Genomic DNA, 20,436 nt, shown 5'->3' with positions numbered 1-20,436 from the left:
GTACAATGTTGGGTGGATATGGAATTGGAGGCTGGGAATAAATGGGGAAGAGGATGAATATAATCAAATTACAATGCACGAAACTCTTCAATAATTAACAAAATATTCGAATTTGCTTATGAATATGTCTTTAATATGGTTAAACATTCTATCCATTTAAACCTTTTGAAAATAGCCCGGTTCTATGGCTCTTATTTTTAATTTTTTTTTTCAAGTAGAGAAGTGACCTGCTCAGATGCTTTTTTTGAAGCATGAATTGATTGGTAAGAGATAAAGCTGAATGCTGAGAAGCCAGTGGGAAGGCTCTCAAAATAGTACAGGTGAGAAATCAAGAGTGATTGAATTGAGACAAACTAACAGAGATTTAGGGCAGGTTAGACATGTCAAGGCTTGAAATTACTTGGACTCGAGGGTGAGGCAAGAGGTGGCTTGACAATGACACCTTGATTTCTGACTTAGTTACCATCATTTAAAGGGCAATCAATATCGCGCTGGGGATTTGCTTCAGAGGTAAAGTGCTTTCCTAGAATGTACAAGGATCTGGGTTTGATCCCTGGAAGTGAGCACCTGCACACACGTGTGCGTGCGTGTGCACGTACACACACAGACACACACAGACACACACACACACACACAGAGAGAGAGAGAGAGAGAGAGAGAGAGAAGCTGGATTGGGTTTTCAGAATAAGCCATTTTTGAAGGTCTCTTTGTATGTCCATCTTCAAAGGACTTAAGTCAAGACCTAAAATCCAGCATTGGAACTTTGTCAGTGATTTATGTAAACCAAGGTTCTTTCACTTGTGTCTAAGAAAATAGGATGAAACACTTATAAACTATAAGCATTATCACACTTCTTTTATGTGTTAATTTATGAAGAACAGAGACCGTTTTCATAAGCTGGAGGGAAAATTGGGACTAAGCATGAAGGAACAAACTTCCCCAGTAGTCCATAGGGAAGGTTAAGCTTTCCACAAGAGGGCAGCATCATCTCATAATTATGCATGGAATGCCTCAAGTAATAAGGGCTGAAGTGGGGGTGCTGAAAAGGTAGAAAATGTAGGTCCTGGGAGCCATAGATCCTTTTACCCCATAAAAACCAAAGGTCCTTGCTATCTCCAAGACCGTAGTTAGAGCTACTCCTAAGTGATGTTCTGTAATGGCAGTATTGCTATAGTAGAGAAAGAAGAGAGGGTGAGTGGTTAAAACCCACAGCATCTTCACATCCCTTTGTGGAACTAAACTCAGAAACTTCTCTGACAGTATTCACACTCTAAAGTGCCTCTGTCTTTTCCGCAATCAGAATTTCACCAAGAGCAATATTTTCTGTTTAGATATTTGCCACCCCCAATTGGTTTCCCAGCAAATCATACTCCGCAGACTAGGATACAATGCACATTACAGTTCTAATGCATTTCCCTTCTGACAGTGTTCGGTTACTCCAGTTATACTTCGTTTATACCTCGGAGAAGGGAATGGACTGAAATTCCCCAATACAGCATTATGCATCTATGACTAAACCACCTTGACCTTGGAAGCCAAGCACGATCAAGTATGGCTAGTACTTGTAAAGAGAAATTTTAAGTACATTAAATCATTTGATCCTCATAATAACACTATTCAAAGAATTACCATTTCTATGAGATAGATCCAAGGAGTACCATTCATGATACTAAACAAGAACTTTTACCACGTGAACCCTCCATGAAGTCTTACTTAGAATATAAATCATAACAATTCAAAGTGGTGAAGATGTAGATCAATTGGCAGAGTACTTGACTAGCATACTCAAGGCCTTGGAGTCCATCCTTAGCGTATGAAAAACAACCCTTCATATAAAATGAAATCAGTGACAATATAGCTCTTATATATTACAAGGCACTACTTACCATGATGCCTATATCTGGAAAGGCATGGCTTAATACTAGGTACCAGAAGATCATGCAATAAACCAATGGAATTCTATATAATCTGTCCCATGTAATTCCAAACTGTTATGTTTTAGGGAAAGATTGTTTGGATAAATTATTTGAATGTTACATGAGATCAATAGAAGAATTTATGATAGCTCTCCTTCTGGCTTGGTTGCTGGAGTGTCATCAAGATAGGAAGCTTTGGTGAAGAATAAATGTGTTAGGCTTGGAGCAACCTACTGTACTTGAAATGCTATAGTCACATCTGAATATAAATGTCCAAGAGGAAACGGGCTATATGGTCTGGGAAAGAAGAGACAGAATCATCCATATATAGATATAAATTGAAACAGGAAGAGCCAGTGATATTGTTCATATTATAATTTCTGTATTATGATGATATCAGAAAAGGTAGAACTTCTGAAAACGGAATGTTTAAGGCACGGTCAAAGTGAAAATCAAGTAATAAAGGAGACTGGTTAAAACATGGGCAAAAAGGAAGAAGACACAGAAGTAAACAGAGCTCACATGTGAGGACACTTGCCTAGCTAGCATCAGGAGGCCCTGCTATCCATCCCCAGGACCACAATAAAAAATGTGTGTGTGTGTCTGTCTGTCTGTCTATCTTCATAAATACATAAACACAACCTGTCAAGTCCATCCATGTAATGTTATTTGTATGTCTGTCTTTTTGGGACTGACCATTTGACATTGGATAACCGATCAGTGTTCTATTCCTGGGGAAGGCTGTTTCTCCTGCACTCAGTGATAACAATTAAAGAAAAAGAGACCATGAATTTGAAAGCAAACAAGGGGAGAAGGTTTAGAGGGAGGAGAAAGAAGACAAAAGTGATGAAATTACATTATAATCTCAAAAAACAAAGAAAAAAATTAAAAAGGGTAGCATTGGCATGGCTACACCCAATAATGTCCCTGCCCTTCCTTTTGCTTGTGTAATTCCATTTAGCCAAAATCTATTTATTGCTGATGGTTTATTTTTCTAATGCTACCTCCTGTTTAGCTCAAATTTTACCTCCTCTTTTGAATGTAACTCTATTGAATCCTCTTTTTCTCTTTAATTAGCAATTTCTGTCTAAGCAATCTATTTAATGAGCACAAGGAACTCTGTGAAACCTTTCATTGCTTCTTTATATTATTAATTTTTATTAACACATACATGCTTTTTTTCATGTGTAAAACCATACAAGGGTAACATTTCTGACTTGGAGCTTGCCATAGCCTCCAAAGAGCCTACCATGGCTGGCAGTTGGATTCTTTTACATCTCTATTGATATGTGATGATTGAACAATGACTCTGTTATGACAGAGGAGACAGAAAAAAACCTTGGGTTATATAGACCTTTAAATGTTTTTAGTCATTGAGTCCTCAGAATAGCGAATAAATTGAGTTCTGAAGAAGCATTTATCTGAAGGGGTGGGTATACTGAGTATATGACAGTGTCAAAATCTGAACCAACAGCCCTTTGACCATTCTGCTTTAGCTGTCGGCACAATTCTGTGCCCATGAACTACCTCTCTTGTTGATGATAATGATAGAGATGTCACTTTATGGAGGTTTTATTATCAATCAAGCACTTTTCAATGGCCTCGGCACCTGTACCTTACCTCCTGACAATCAGCTTGAGGATCCTGAAGGAGCCTTTGATAAGGATGAGGGCCTCTTGGCGGGAGCCATACAATGGAGTGCCATTGATATTCACCAGCTCATCACCAGTCCGCATCTTCTGGGACAAGGCTGCCTTGCCTCCATCTTCAATCTGTGTTGCAGAGAACAAAACAAAAAGCAGGTCGTGAGGGGACTTCGGCCCTATAATTTTCTTTTCTGACTTCTCCCAACCTTGTAGCCACAAGTAAGAGTAGGAAACTGTTCCATGCAGCTTCAAGAGTAGCTGAGGAGTTGATCACAGGCCATGGTCACTGAAGGCAGAGCTTGAACGAGCTCTTGAGAAAGGAGGCAACAAGACATAAGGCAACTCCTCCCTAAAGATAGCGCTTCTATAAAAGAAAGCGATGCTTAAAAGAAAGTCTATCGTGTTGCTGAAGAAGCCCCATGGCATTGCAAACTGTGCACACAAATTAGAGCCAGAAGAGCGTCATCAAAAGTGGACAAATCTTTCCCTACTTTTGGGCAGGCTTTGGAGTCTGACAAAACTTGGTTTGGATTTTGACTCTACTACTTTCTAGCTGGGAGATCCTGAAAAATATACCTAACCCTTTAGAATTAAATTGTCTTTCATGCAAACCATGGCTAACAAAAGCACCCACCTCACAGGATAGCTAGGTCACCTTTTTGGGAGCTCTGAGTCCTTAGCTCAGTATGAGTTCTGATTATTATAACAAGGAGGCTGATACTGAAAACTTTGATGGTGACTTCCAGTTCAGTATTCTGTAGTCAGAATCCCCAATTCTAAACATATGAAGTAAGTACAAAACCACTGTTTCTTCACCACATTCCTAGCATAGTACTTGCCAATGGACATTCAGAAAAAGCTGGGGATGTGTTACTAATCCACCACAATCGAAACATTCTCAATATGACCACAGTAATCTTTGCAAAAATGTTTTCAGGCTGCGGTACTCTGAAAACAAAAGTACAAACAATAGAAAAATACAAGTTTACAGGAAATTTTGTACATAATATTCCACTTAATATAAAAGTGAATTCTACCTGTTAAGAGTATTAATTTTATCTAGAGTAATGGGGTCATCTCATCCATCATTAACTTATTCCCCAAGTACTTAATGTATTTTAGCATGCACAGAACAACAAACCCACTAAGTGGTAGAGATACACAAATAAACAAAGCTCTTAGCTCCTAGCCCCAGAAGGGAAATACTGTCTAAATTTTATATGTCCACTGAGACGATCATGTTAAATAAAAATCTAGCCCACCCACATTAAGTGTTTTGGGTAATATGTGAAGTAAGAATGATCAAATTATTCAATTCTCATGGGAAGGAAGCTTCTAAGTGAGTTATCACTGAGGGCTGACCCTTACTGAGGCTACGCTTACACTGCTTTTCTTTCTGCTCTCTCAGTTTGTTAGCACACTCCCTGAAGCCCACACCATCAAAGTCAGAATATTGCTTTTGGGATAGGTAGGATATTTTGAGATCAAAGAAAAAAATATCAATTCAGGATTTTTAAACACCATTAAATAAATTGAAATTCTGAGTAAATTACAGATTTATCAAGTATATTGCTGCTAACCCAACATTTTAAAAAAAAATTAATCTCTAAGAAATCACAGCCTAGCCAGTTCCAGTTGACTCTCTCTCTCTCTCTCTCTCTCTCTCTCTCTCTCTCTCTCTCTCTCTCTCTCACACACACACACACACACACACACACACACTTTTTCCAGTGTCTGGGCACCCATTCAAGATAAAACAACCTAATAATGGCAAATGGGGAATAACTCTCAGCAAATTAATTAGGATTATACTCTTGTTTCCATCATCATTAGCATTACTGCTTCATAGACACTACTGCCTGCCTTAAAAAATTACCTACTTAGTCACATGCAATAATGACGCATACAAGTGAAGGGAAGGCAGAAGCACCAGGAGTTCAAAGTCAGTCTGGGCTATGTGAGACGCTGTTTCAAAAACTACAGCACCAGCAGCAATAATATTAATGAGAAAATCGAAGTAAAGTACTGTAGCTCCATTTCAAAAAATCAGTTTGAATGCCTCATTCTTCTGGCTTGCATGAGAGGCCCTTAGCTTTCTGACAGTTCACAAGTAACCATAAAGAGGACTAATTAATGAATGCTCATCGGTTTTTTCCCACTGATGCACATTAGTCTTAATTAACCCTACACATTTTGTATTCATACAGCTCAATTATCCATATTACTGCTACCCATAGAAAGCAGTCTCTTCCACATATATTGATGTTAAGTAGAATCTCTGGTTAAGTATTCAGTTCATTCCAGGTCACAAGATAAACAAGAACAACGAAAACCTTTTAAACTAAAATGCTTCATTAATGCTACACTCAAAGCCTTCATACTGCTACTTTAGCTGCCATTTTCTGCATTTATGTAAAGACTATTTGTTTTTGAACTATAGCTGTAGGTCAATTGCCCCTTTTTGTAGTCCACATCTTTTTTGAGTCACCAGCAGATTAGTCCTCAGAACAGATGTGTTGACTGTAGTAAGGTCACTCTAGTAAAAGTATGAAGATGCTCAGATAAGAAACAAGTGATTTTTTTGTTACTTAGCACAATCCAGAACCCAAATATATTCAGATAAGGAAATACGGTTCCATTTGATTGACGATCCATTGAAGTAAATGTCAAACTAACCACTCTGTAGAGGCAGGGTATTTATTGAACTGTATAACTAACTCCTTACCCATCATGACTTTTTGGATTGTTTTGTATTAATGTTCCTCCCCTATACTCTATTTCCTTCCTGCTCCATATCCAATTCTTCCATTTATTATTTGGCCTTTTGACAGCTAGACTTCCAAGTCAGTAGCTAAAATGCACATTTGTTTATAAAAAAACACTTGCTAATGTTCTTCGTAAGGGAAAGAAAGAATAAAGAAAAGGAAGACTAGAGAGGAAAGTCAGCAACATAGAGGAAAAATTCATCACAGTGGATGAGAAAATCAGCAACCTATTTGAAAAAGTCAGCAAGGAAATTGATATTTTAGATGAAAAAAATAGAAACACTGAAAATAAAAAGCTCAAGCAACCAAATAAAAAACACAGTAGAAAGCAGCATGGATAGACTCAATCAAGCTGAAGAAAAAATATCAGTGATAAAGCAATACTGCACTCAAGCACCAGTGAGGAGAAAAAGAGATCAAAATGAGCACAATAATCCAGAAATTCAGGACATAATCAAAATACCAAGCCTATGAATCCATGGAATTGATCTGGAACTAACCTGAAAGCCCCTTTCTGATGGCTACCTCTCCATTTATCCAAAGATGCTATGCAAGCTGCCAAGGGAGAAAACCAGTCAATATTCCCTACACAGCTGTGAAGTCCAGGAACCACAACATTGACCAAATGTCAAGATGTCCCTAGTGGTGCAGTAGTGCCATTTATATTTTGGGAATAATCAGCAACTATTTAATTGGACTAATGGTCTGATCCACAGGAGAGAATTTATGCCTGGCATTGTAAACTTCTAATTACCCATGGTTAGTGAGGTTATGGACCATGGAGGAGAATTTACTACTACAAATTTCTTAAACCAGTATAATTCATAACTGTATTCTAAACACTTATGCGTGTGTGTGTGTGTGCTTATATCTCTCACCCAAAATTAATGAAGCTTTTCTTTTTGCAGCAGATGGAAGGAGACTAGTACAGTAACTTACAATTGGTCAAAATTTAGAGAATAGCTGGCTGTGAGTGCCCATCCCAAATTGATACATCTAAAATGCACAACCCCTATACCTAAGGCTCAGAGATCACAGATGAAGGAAACTTTAAGATTGTAAGAGCCAGGGGATGAGATAATGTCTTCTACACATGACAGGGAAGCTGCACCCCTGAAACCTTAGCAATAAAGTCACATACACTAGACTTGCATTATGACATCACCAGTGGGCATGCCAGCTTAGATGGCTGAAAGCTCACAAGCTTTCACCCCTAGATGAAGAGCTATAGAAAATGAATGATTGCTGAGAAAAGGAGAATCAGCGTTCCCCAGGGATGAGCTTCCTAATGTGTTAGCCAATCCTTAGTGATCAACCAGAAACACATGCACATATGAGGAGTGCTAAACAGGCTCAGCAGTACCTGAAGGTAGGCAGGTAGGTAGGTAGTAGATAGATAGATAGATAGATAGATAGATAGATAGATAGATAGATAGATAGAGATAGATAGACAGACAGATAAATAGGCAGACAGATAGATGATAAATAGGATAGGATGGATTTAGATTATATATATTTAGCAATAATAATTTAAAAGGATGTCAATAATTAGAGAGGGAGTAGGGGAACATGGGAGGGGTAAGAAGGGGAGAAGAATGGAAAGGATGCAAATACAGTACTCATGTTTGGAATTCTCAAAATTAAATAAAAATTAAATAAAAATAAAATCTCCTAAAACTTAGAAAGCAAATAAACAGTATTAAAAGCTCCATGGGGGGAAAGGATAACTCTCCAACAAAAGCAGAAGTAGCAGAATACCATCAGCTCTCTTGTCAGCCATGCCTAAATGGAAAAAGCAGATGACATATTCCAAGTACTGAAAGCAACTAACAACTAAGAATGTTAAATTCAGCAAATTTCTCATTCAAAATTGATGGAAAAATAAGGACACCAAGACAGTCACAAGCCAAGGCTGTTTATGACAACCAGGGCAGTGCTTCAAAAGATACCAAAAGAAATATTAAACACAGGGAAAGAATTAGTTTCATGAGAGAGATAAACAACAAACAACAATCAAAAACGGTAAGCTAGGTAAGACTCTATCACATCCAACACAGTAAATCAGCAAAACCCTAACACTAACGCATGAGAAAGTAAAGAGAAAACCATAATCCAGGCAACCAGAAATGTAATCATCAAAATAATAGGAATTAGTACATGTCTCAGTAATAGCCTTAATTATGAATGCTCTTCAATCAGCAACAAGGAGAAACAGACAGGCTCACTGGACTTACAAACAAAACGAGACAGAACCAGCTCTTGTCTCGAAGAAAAACATCAGGAGTAAAGATACCCATAGACTGGGAATCAAAGGATGGAAGTCAGTCTATCACATGATTGGAAGCTGAAACAAGCTGGGGCATCCATTCTGCTATTTGATAAAGTCAGCTTCAAAATTAGAAGAGATAAAAGACCATTACATATTAATAAAGGGAACAACAGTTCAGTAAGAGGCAGTAATTATAAATGTGATGTGACTATGATAACCTCTGCTTTCTATTCTTAAAATATGGGTAATTTTAGGCGTCAAATGAAACTGTCTTGGTCAGTTCTCCAAGATTCTGGCCAAATTATCAGACCATAATCCTTAATCCACCAGTTTGTTCACATTTTTAAGAAGGTAAAAATGCCTGTTAGTTGATGCAATGTTTCTGAAAACAAACAGAAAAGATTAATATAAATATTACACATATCTCATATATATGTGTATGTATATATCTAAATATATAAAGATAAATACAACATAAAGATACATATCTTTCAACGATGCTAAGACGTTATTTACGGGATATCTCATCTTTGAAAGACATTCAAGTTTTTAATAACACTCAAACACATCTTCAGCATTCTGTTGTGTTTTGGCAGATCAGTACAATGAAATGTAGAGATGAGGATATGCTGGCTTTGGCAAGTTCAACTATTAAGAAATATGCTCACCAAAGACAGACAAAGTCCTAGTTCCTTCTGAAACTGAGTATGAAATCATAAGCAAACTCAGATTGTGGACTGTTTCTGATCTTCCCCTCTTCACTGATGCTATCTGTTAAGATCTCTTCATGCCAGGAGAAATTAATCAGGGTGCCCTGAAAAGAGCAGATGTGGGCTTTGAAACCTCGGCAATCTCTTTGCCATGGCTTTCAACACTTTGATTCTAGTTTAGAGACACTGTCTACCTTAGCTTGTCTCTCATATGCCTCCCAATCATCAAAATAAAACAGCCTAGGGGAAAAAGGTCTTTTGTACCTAATTTCATCTTCCATGTTATCCCATGAAGACAACTAAAAAATAAATCTGTCTTTTCTTTTCTGTGTGGTAAAATTTTAATTTTAAAAATTAAACATAATTATTTTACATCTAGATACACTATATACAAATTAACCAACAGGACACACAAGAAAATGTACAGCTAAAAATCTGTCTTTTACATACATGTTAATTCTAAAACAACAGCCAGTGTAAAATATGTAAGACGTGCTATTTCAAAGCAATAATCCATATATATAAATATGGATTTATATAAATATTTCCATTTATATATATAGAAATATATATTTATATATACCTCTGAAGTGAGGAAACAGATACCAGGGGAGAAGTCATTCTTGCCCTTTGCCAGCTAAGAAGCAGGTAACCAAATCCTATAAGGAGCTGCCCTGTGGATCTGGCCCAATGACTCCCCTGATCCTTAGTCAATGGAATTCTGATGTGGCCAGTGGTGTCATCTATCCCTAAGGACAACACCATCCTCCCCAGCTGCTTAATCACCACCTAGTTTACAAAGCCTCACAACAAAGGACTTCAAAGTTCTGAAACATTACATCTCCCCAGAGATCAGCCCAAGTCAAATTCCCAGCATCTTTGCCAAAATCTCAGTCAGCCCAGAGCCAAGATCAGCTCTAGGAATTAGGTGATAAGAATGGGGCAAGGCATTTAAAAGCAGTGACCCTACATCAGCAACCAAAAGTGAGAATGTTTTTGTTCCTGCCAATGCAGATGGTCCTACTCTCTCCATGGGCCAGGTAAGATAAGACAAACATGACTGCACTGGGGTCTTTTTGCACTTTATTAACTCAAGCCTTTTACTTAGGATAAAGTCTTTTGCTGATATTAATGTTATGGAATATTCATTATATTATCCATATAATGGATAAATAAAATCCTTTACATTGGGTATGTAAGCTGAAAAAAATACAGATAAATAATATATCTGTATTTTAATTTATTATTAATATTAATTTAATATTTTAATTAATATTAATTTGATATTATATCTGTATATGATAATAGTATAATATTCTATACTAAAAAATGTAGACCATAGAGAGTTTTAAAAAATGAATATTGTAGAGGAATACGTAGGAATATATTTTGTGACCTTGAAGTGGGAAGAGGCTTCTTGGTCAGGATACAAAAGTCAAAAACCACAAAAGAAACCAAAAATTGTATTTCATCAAAGGTGACATTGAGTAAAGTAAAATGACAAACCACAGCTGGAAAAATATTCATAACATGCATCTGACAAAGAAGTAGTGGGGAGTATCTGGGAAAAATATGGCCAAAACATATTGCCTGAAAATTTTAAATAAAAAGACTAGAATATATTATATATTTAGAATACTGAAAACTGCAACAAACAGCCAACTAACTGGCAAAATATCTGAGCATGCTCTGAGCAAGCGCTCTACTAAATGAGAGAGTCAGATGCCAAAAAAGCAGAGGAAAATGTGTTCACTATAACGTTTGATCTTGGAAATGTAATCTTAAATCACAGAAAAATATCTCCACATATTTTCTAGGATGGCAAAAAAATAAAAGACTGAAAATACTAGCCTCTGAAAAGAATAAGAAGCAATTTGAACTCTCAATAATGCTAGCAGGAATCCACAATTATCAACTACTCTAGAAACTCCTATGTCCTAGAAATACCTGAGGGAAAATGTATGGGCTCATAAAAATTTGCCTATTCACAACAAAGGAAAATGGGGAATAACCTAGAAGTGCATCAGTACATATATTTATACAAAACAGCAATAAAACACGTGCATCTCAGGAACATCATACCGCATTAAGATAAAGAGACAATTCTGTTACATGATTCCATGTGACAGTCAGGAAACAACAAAAGGTAATCAGTGGGGGCTGGAGAGATGGGCCAGTGGTTAAGAGTGCTTACTGTTCTTAGAGAAGATGCAAGTTTGGTTCCCAATACCCACTTCAGGTGGGTCACAACTACCTAGAGCTCCAGCTCCAGGGGATCCAATGCTTTTGTCTGACCTCTATAGGTAACTGTACCCACACGCATATATACATACTCACACAAAGACACACACGCATAATTAAAACTAAAAAACAATGAATAATGATAACTTTGAAAATTAACTATGTGAAGGGGGTGTTAGAAATGCTATACATAGCCATCTAACTGCTGATTATATGAAGATATATATATTCTTAACATTTATTGAGACTGTATATAAATCAGTCCTTAATTTTTAAGAAAAAAAACCAAATATTTCTAAAGTAAGCAGCTTATATTGCTTCAAGGCAAACCATCAGCTTCCATAATAGGGCTTTACTGTATGAATTGACACATTCCATAATTCTCTCTGTTTTGAGAGAGTTTTCATCCACATTTGCCCCCAGGGTTGATACTTTCAGTAGGAAATAAAAACAAGGATCAACACTTCATTTCCTTTACCTGCCTACTGGCAAAGGTCAAAGGTTTTGTTTGGTTTTACAGCTCCTGTCACCTTCTATTGGCATATCCTAAACACGGGACCAGTCCTTACTGATTGTCAGAGTCAGTGTCCGCTACTCTTCTTGTCTATCCCAGATATGTCTTTCTTATGCTCCAGGATTACTAACACCCATCCCTAGAAGTGTAACCTTATCAGGCCAAGGTACACAGCTAACTAAGTCTTCCCAGGTATCAATACTGGCCTTTCACTGGATTGCCCATGATTCTTGGCTATTCAGTATGATTGGAACTAAAGCAGTAGCCTCCTGTCTTCTAGAAGAAGTTGTTATCATTAGAGTTCACTCTACACGTACATGATCAGCTCCTCTATAGACTAAAACTGTCTGGGATAAACCAGGATCTCTAAATGCCCTCCAATATGAGGAGAGCATGAGGATAAGCCTATGAGACCAAAGGACCAGCATTCTTTTACACAGAATTCAGCATACAAACTCTGGGGAGCTTGGTATATAGCTCAATGGAAGAGCAATTGTGTGACATATGTATGGCTCTGAGTACCAACCCCAGGATCATAAAAAAAAAATACAACCCAGCAACAACAAGTCTATCCTGACATATCAACTCATTGGCATTTATGAATTCTACATAACTACCAAATGAAAACAAGAATATGTGCTAAAGTCTAACAGACTACTTAGAGATGGCAATAACACTGCTTGGATTAATGTAATATAATCTTTATTTCTACACTACCAACCTAATGTTAATATGAAAACTCTTAATTGATTTGACCAAAGCCTATTTTAAAATAGCTCTCTAGATGCACACAAAGGGAAATGACCTTCTGATCTAAAAGGATATGATAAACTATTTGGAATCTGAACTCTCTGCAAGCCAAGCTCACTGAATAGCTCAATGTTAGTTCTCTGAAGCCATTACTCATAACCTATTATGCAAAAAAAAAAAAAAAAAGCCAAATGCAGTTTCTAAAGAGTGCACAAACCCAGCATTAGTCATTTCTGACTAAAAAGAAAAAAGACTAATACATTAAACAGTCTTCAGGGGAGAGATTAAAGGCTGTCCATGGAAACCACTAGCCTGCTCTGCTAAGTGGGAACCACGTGATCATTTTACTAAGTACCTGAGCTTCTCCCCCAGATGTGGAAGGAGTAAAATGGAGCTTGTTTTCTATTTTCCAGAGCTGGGCATCTGTATTCCAGGCCCAGAGCATTGTTTACTCCCATCTCGGCTCTTTCCTTTCCTTAGCAATGATTTGAATCTCTGGTCTACCTGTATCCCTCTGGTCGGTGGGGAATGAAGACGAAAAGAATCATCTGACTTCCTCCCATCCCCTGCTGGGCTACCAAAGCAAAAGGCTCTCAGAAAAGCCGAGCAGTGCCAGGCATCTGTGTACAGTGTGAAGGCAAGAACAGCAATATTCTTTATTTGCTTCAGGACAGATCCATCTTTAAATTAAACTGTCACACTTGCTGTTGCCTTCACAGAGAGCAGCAAATCTAGGAGCAAGTGAGCCATCACACTGTCGCTTCTGAGCTTCCTGTTCGCAGAGTGACGGTGAAATAACACACCATCCCTCTCCTGCTCAGTGAGATGTCTAAGGCATGGCTTATTCTTACAGCAGATAGCATTTTCTTTTTCGAAGACCAGAATTAGCTTCGAGGAAAAAAAAATGAAAATGAAGGAGAAACTGATGGGCATGTTATGTCCAGATCTGTGGAGCCAGCCATTCCTTCAGCTTTTTTGGGTTAAGTTCAGACAAAAAGAGAGAAACATATTTTTTTTTAGCTTCTGTCCTTGCTTATTTGCCTTTCTCTAACCTTAAGCTCAGAAATAGAGCCTTGTCCCTTACCCAATAATGCTGGAGTGGCTCCGCCAGCAGACTTCACACACCTTGGCATGGGGTGTCTTCACAGGGAGGATCACTCTGGTGGTTTTTTTTTATATCCCCCACCTGAAGAAAACTCAATTAACCCCTCCTGGGCCACCCTTTCACTTGGCTCGCTCCCCTGCTAAGGCATTTGAGATTGCCTAGTGTGCTTTCTCCTAGTGTTTGCCTAGCTCTTCTCCTCTGTCTCACTCCTTCTTCCTGGGACTCCTGCAGATAAAGTTCAATTCACCATTAATATCTGCTATTCATGTTCACTAATTAAACCAGACAGACTAAGAAATTATTCTTACAATGTAAATAGCAGATCAGAAGCTCAACATGATCTCACTATGCACATTTTACTGAGTTCCTTTCATACAGTCCCAGCACACACACACACACACACACACACACACATACACACACACACACACACACACAGAGAGAGAGAGAGAGAGAGTCAGAATATTCCAGAATAAGCACTATTTCCTTGAGGCAAATATTCCTTGAATTGCCCAAAGAGTAAGTGTTAGATTTGAACGTGCAGAATGAAGCTTTTAAGGACACTTAGGTGCACTGCAATAATACCTTGTGCCAAGATAGGATTCTCCTTAGTTTAACATTCAAAGCCTTGGGATATCAATGTAACACATATATAAGCCTTTCCAAAGAAACTATGAACAGTGAGAGATTCAACTACTCCCAGCGTCAGGAAATTCAAAGTACCATATATTCTACTTGTCTGTATACAGCCATTTCAACAGACTTTTTCAGTCTAGTATTTCTGGAAAAATTTAAAAGCAAACGCAGACCATGAGTATAAAGCAAATTTTCAGTTGAGTCAATTCTTAACCAATTCCTCTAGACCCCTAAAAGTTGTGTTGGCAGGGTGGTTCTCCAATGTTTGAAGGGGAGTTTGCCCTAATCTGACATCATGTGACAATAGTGCCTATTTAAAGACCATTTGCTCAGTAGATTTAGAATTTTATACCTTAGTGAGTTTCATGTTTATGCCTTCATGAGGTTTTCCTATAAGCAAATTTACAGGTTAGAAACTAATCCTTTATCAAGCCACACTTCGCGGTTTGGGTTTAGAAAACACGGACACCATCTTTAAGTTACACTATCTAATATCTGCAGTGTGCATTTGGCACTGATGGACAATAAGTGAGAGTGAAGTTTTGTCAGGTCTGATCCGAATTACCTGTGGCTGCTGGGAATGATATGGAATTACACAGTGTTTAATGGTTCTCTGGCAATTTGCCTTGGCCTGAAGCCAAGGGAGCTAATGCTTCAATCAAACTGCTCTCCCTACCCCCATATCAAGACACTGGCAGTTCCGGTCTGGATGTGCCTGGTTGAAGCTGAAGGGTTCCCTGGCCCTGTCTCCTTTTCGTCCTCCCGCTCTTCCTCCTCCTCTACCATTTGTATGCCATGACATATTAATGGCCTCCGCAGTTTTGCAGAGACAAATTGCTTGGCTAGCAGTTATAACGAGAACAGTTTTCAAGATGTGATTAAAACAGAAGAGCCAGCCGAGAAAAGGCGAGAAGAAATACCAGTTGGCTCTTGAGCTTTCTCCAGTAGCACCATGAGCTAGAACATTATCCTGACGGTCACGAGCCCTGGGCTCCACATTGCAGTGCTACCTAGAAAGCAGGCCTCCCGAACCTCACAGCTTAGGAACACATCTCGCCATGGGCAGGTAAGCCACCCAACAAAGACAATCGCAGCGTGTAACAAATTGCCATCTTCTGTTTTCGAAACCGAATGGCCTTCGGCTGGGATTCTGGCACAGATTGCTGTCATCACTTTGACTGCGTTAGGACAGTAGGAAAAGGCCAAGTATACAAAACCGAAAAAAAAAATCCCCCGATAAACTTGCAAAAGCACAATTTACAATCGGGAGATGCATCATTTCCTGCCCTGATTGTTCTCACCCATCCCCGTTCACCACCGACCCATCCTCCTCCATTGCTTTTACAACTCCCAGTGGCGCTTCAGCGCTAGTCACTCCGGTTCCTAGGCAAAGGTGAGCCCTAGATCCTTTGTCTAACCTAAAGTCCCACTTACTGGCTCTACAAGGGCGAAAGCTCATTTAAAGAGACTAGCTGCCACAGTACCAGCAAGAGGGAGGGGCCAACCCCACAGGATTCTGACTCGGCACTGATTGCTGCTAACTCCTTTCAGCTGCTAAGGAGAGGCCCTGTTGGGGGCGGCAGGAGGGGAAATGGGTTCCATGTACAGTCCGCCTTAAATTGCTCACAATTGTGTGCTTGCAAATAGCCCCCACGAAACATTGCACGTGCCTAGCGCAGGCCCTAAAGCTTTAGGCTGTGCCGCACTTTTCGCCCAGATTGCCTGAGTCACTCTCCTGTAGCAAAGACGATTAAACAGTTGGCAAGTGAGATATGTGCAAGGAAGACGAGGGGGCTCCAAGGATAGTTAAAGCTGGGCCCGGAGAGGATGTTTTAAATATGACTTTAAGGCACAGAAAGGATTTAAAGGATTTAGAGGAGGAAGGCCAACTGTTCTCAATTTTGATTGAAAGCGGGGTGGGGGGGAAAGATATTGAAATTGTAATAAGAGGACTTATGATGATAACAAGAAGGAAGAACTTCCTGCCAGGAAAGGTAGATAAATATTAGAGAGTGGAGTAGCCAGTCAAAGACGCTATGGAATATTTGAAGTGCTTCTTCCAGCAGCAGAGGCGAGGAACGAAAGGCAGCTAAAAGCCCAAATTCAGGACCCTTCCAGTACCCAGACTTTTCTTCTCTGTAAGGTTTCAGAATCTTTAGAAGGGTCACTGACATTCCCGAGGAGGAAACAAGAGCAACAAGCAGCTTACTGCTGCTCCCAAATGTTCAAATTCACCCCAACTCTTTAGACATGTCTATGAGCCAAGCCTGTACTCTGGCCCCACAATCTAAAGGGATAAAAAAGGACTCACTTTTGACTAGCCAGGGCCCCTAGGCCATGCATATGGGAACAATATTTTCTGAGCCCAAAGCAGGATATGGTCTAACAATTATATTTATAGGGACACAAGGACAGAATATGTGAAATCAGAATTGTCCTGAGAGGTGTGGGCTGTATGATCTCCATAGCCACGCATTATCTCTTTCAGAGGGGTCTGACACCGGAGGGGGTTAAGGAAAACTGGACTGTGTTGTCTGCGGGGCTGCATTCTTTCTTTGTCTACAACCAAATCAGTTCGGACTGTGAAGAGAGCAGTACAAACGGAAATTCCTCCTGTGTACATTGCTGTGTGTCCTCCCCCATGCACAGCTGTGCAAAAGCCAAGGGCCTTGCCTGTTTCTCTTCATAGACAGCTCTGAAGGACATTAGAGAAGGGAAGAAATGTAACCTGGAAGAAAAAATCCCATTCATTCATTCATTTCCTAATTCCTTCCTTCCTGACAACAGTGCTACTGTCTCCTGGATGCTTGTCGGAAACGGAAATCAACCTCTCTAATGTCGACTGAATCCCAAATTGTGGGGCAGGGCCAGTGATGTGTGTTTTAATTCCTCTACAGTGTGGAAAACCCCTGGATTAGACACTCTCTTGGGGATGCTTACAATGACAATCAGCAATAATGCCATCAACCAAGAAAATGCAAGCCACAGGCACGTTCACTAAGGATACGGATTAGCCAGCAATATCTCTGCTAATCTAGCCTATAATGTCTTCCAAAATCCCAGGATCATAGAGTCATTTGACTCTTAGCAAATTGTAGTTGGACATAAAGTTTACATTGGCAGGTTCAACCATTTGTAGACTAAAAGTAACTCAGAGTGAAGAACTGTCTCTGGTTTGAAGATTCCTAGATGTCTCCTCTTAACACCATTCCCTAAATAATACACTGTAACAACCATTTACACAGCATGTACAGTGTATTAGGTGTCCTGGGTAACTAGAAATGCTTCTCAGTGTTCAGGAGGAGACCCACAGGTTCTGTGCAAACACTATGCCTTTTATATAACGTATTTGGGCATCCCAAGATTTTTCATATGTATTTGGAGGATTTCTGGAACAAATCCTTCATGGATACTGAAGAACAACTGTAATCAGAGGCTAGGTTTCAAGGTGATAGCTCAGCCAGTTCGCTCTAATAGTCCTTTTCAAATAAGCAAAGGGTTTCTCATCTAAATGCTACTCGGATATACATACATTACTCTTGAACATTCTGAGAATGTATTAGCCATTTAGCCTCAATATGAATCTGAACATACCAAGTAAGGCTCACCCTACAAACTGAGCCAGGAATATTTCCTGTTTAGCAGCATTATGTTTTATTTTGAAACAGACATAGATAAAACGACAACCACTTAATGCTGGTCCTTAAACCTCACTAACATTAAATTACAATTAAACAATTATTGTTTCATCCTGATCTAAACTGATATATTTAATCATAATGTCTACTTAAACAGGAAAAAGAAACGCTTCTGGGTGAATTAATTATTAAAGTGAAGGGCACTGAGTGCCAAATCTTATTAAATGGCACCTGGTTCTCCTGTACAGTACCAGTTAGTAGACAAAAACAAAAAGATCTAAGCACAGCCTTGTAGTTAATCAACTACTTCTGGCTGCCACTTAAGCTGCTGGTTCTGTTAAGAAAGTCACATAGCATAGTTAATTCAAATCAATGCATGATAGGCAGAGGCCAGCCTGGTCTTCATTGCAAATCATACCAGGCCAACCAGGGTTACACAGTGAGAATTTATTTTTTTAAAAAAAAAATCAACACATGAACATTTCTGAGGTGATGGTAGTATTTTATGTATTAGTAGAGATTTAGAGTACACATATGCACGGTATATTAAAATTCACCCTTTGATACATTTAGGATTTGTGTATTTCATTATACAGGAATTTTGCCTCAGAAGAGGAGAATTCTAAACATTGAACACGGGTATACTGAAGTTTTTGCGGGAACTAGCTCTTAACTTACTTAGAAATGTATCAGAAAATAATAAAGCTACTAAGTGGAATAAATCAACAGGTAAATAGACCTATGATGAATAAAGTGAATCATAAAAACTCTAGTGACAGGCATGAGAAACCTCCTCTCAAGTTATTGGTCAAGGGAATTCGAAAGACCTACATAATAATACAGGGTTTGGCTGTGACCTTAGCTGCTTCACAGATAATGATAGTAAGTCCTTATTGAAGAAGACTGAAAAATTCATCTGAATTCGACCAGGGGACCTCCTCTCTGCATACTAACCTTCATAGTACTGGGAGGCACTATGCAAGTTGCCAAGGGAGAAGAGCGATCAGTAGTTCTATCCAGCTGTAAAGTCTACAAACCACAATAGTGACCAGCATAAAAAGATATTTCAAAGGGTTCAGTGGTGGGACTTGTATCCAAGACGTAACCAACAGTCACCTAATTGGATCCAAGATGTACTCAATATAAGAAAATTTTAAGGAAACTTATGTCGGGCACTGAAGATTTAGCCAGCTGTCTATGGCTGGTTGAGATCATGAATCTTAGAGAAGAACCTGCTATTCTCACTTCCCAAACCAGGAAAGTATATAATTTCTAGTTTCTAAATGTATTGTAAATACATATATATTCTCTCTCTCTCTCTCTCTCTCTCTCTCTCTCTCTCTCTCTCTCTCTCTCTCTCTCAGATTATACCCAATGCAGAATGTTTAATGAAGCAACCGAGTCTCAGTTCTTAAGCCACAAACCAGCATTGAAACTCAAAGACACATATGTACTCATTGGCCAGTCAGAATATAAGAGCTACCAGTGCCAAAGTCAGAATGATGATGAACATGGCAGACCCGCCATGCTCAGCATGGCTGGCTCTTGGCGGCTGGCCTTGGATCGCAACGGGGGAAGTGGATGACCTTCTCTGGCTCTGCTGCTGGGCCTGGCACTGTCAAGAGCTCATGGAGGTATTCTTAGGAACCACCGGATAGGTAGATTACAGCAAGGTTGCTCCAGACGAATTCTGGGTTCCATACTAGGAAATGGTAAGAAAATCAATGCACCAGCTGTAGCAGCCTGGAATGCTGTAGGTAAATGGCCTTGGGAATCATTTAGTGAAAAAGAGTGGCTTAAGTCTGATTCAGCGATAGTCTTTCCAGACGAATTGACTTCAGCCTTAAATCTAATTTATTATAGTAAATACATATTCTTATATCCACAGATAAGTGAAGCTCTCACCCCCTCATCGAGGAAGCCTCTTTTTGCAGAAGATCGAGACCATTACAGAAAGCCACAACTGGTCCAAATGCAGAGATCAACTGACCCTGGGGTGTCCATTCCAAATTAACATATTTACCACATAACTTCAAGACATAAGGTTCATGAAACGTTATGGAATAGGGGGCACAAAGACTGTAAGAGCCAGAGGACCACCTCCTACAGGTTGCCGCCTCAAGCCTCAGTAGGGGAGGAGTGCCTAGTCCTACTGCAACTTAATATACCTGGACTAGCTGATATCCATGGAAGCCTGCCTCTCTCTGAAGAGAAAGGAGGAGTGGATGACAAGGGAGTGGAGTTTG

General features: G+C 39.2%; 1 protein-coding gene across 2 annotated transcripts in view; it reads right to left on the bottom strand.

Annotated features, from left to right (window-relative positions):
• The window catches only part of Shroom4 (shroom family member 4), a 201,720-nt gene that overhangs the window by 93,821 nt on the left and 87,463 nt on the right, over positions 1-20,436 (bottom strand). For both annotated transcript variants that reach the window (XM_057759472.1, XM_057759473.1), the window contains exon 2: positions 3,537-3,688. In XM_057759472.1, the coding sequence (XP_057615455.1) occupies positions 3,537-3,688 (152 nt within the window). The remainder of the gene's footprint in view (positions 1-3,536; positions 3,689-20,436) is intronic.

This window comes from Chionomys nivalis, chromosome X (genome assembly GCF_950005125.1).
Source record: "Chionomys nivalis chromosome X, mChiNiv1.1, whole genome shotgun sequence".
Taxonomy (NCBI): Eukaryota; Metazoa; Chordata; class Mammalia; order Rodentia; family Cricetidae; genus Chionomys; species Chionomys nivalis.
This window is presented reverse-complemented; position numbering and strand designations above follow the sequence as displayed.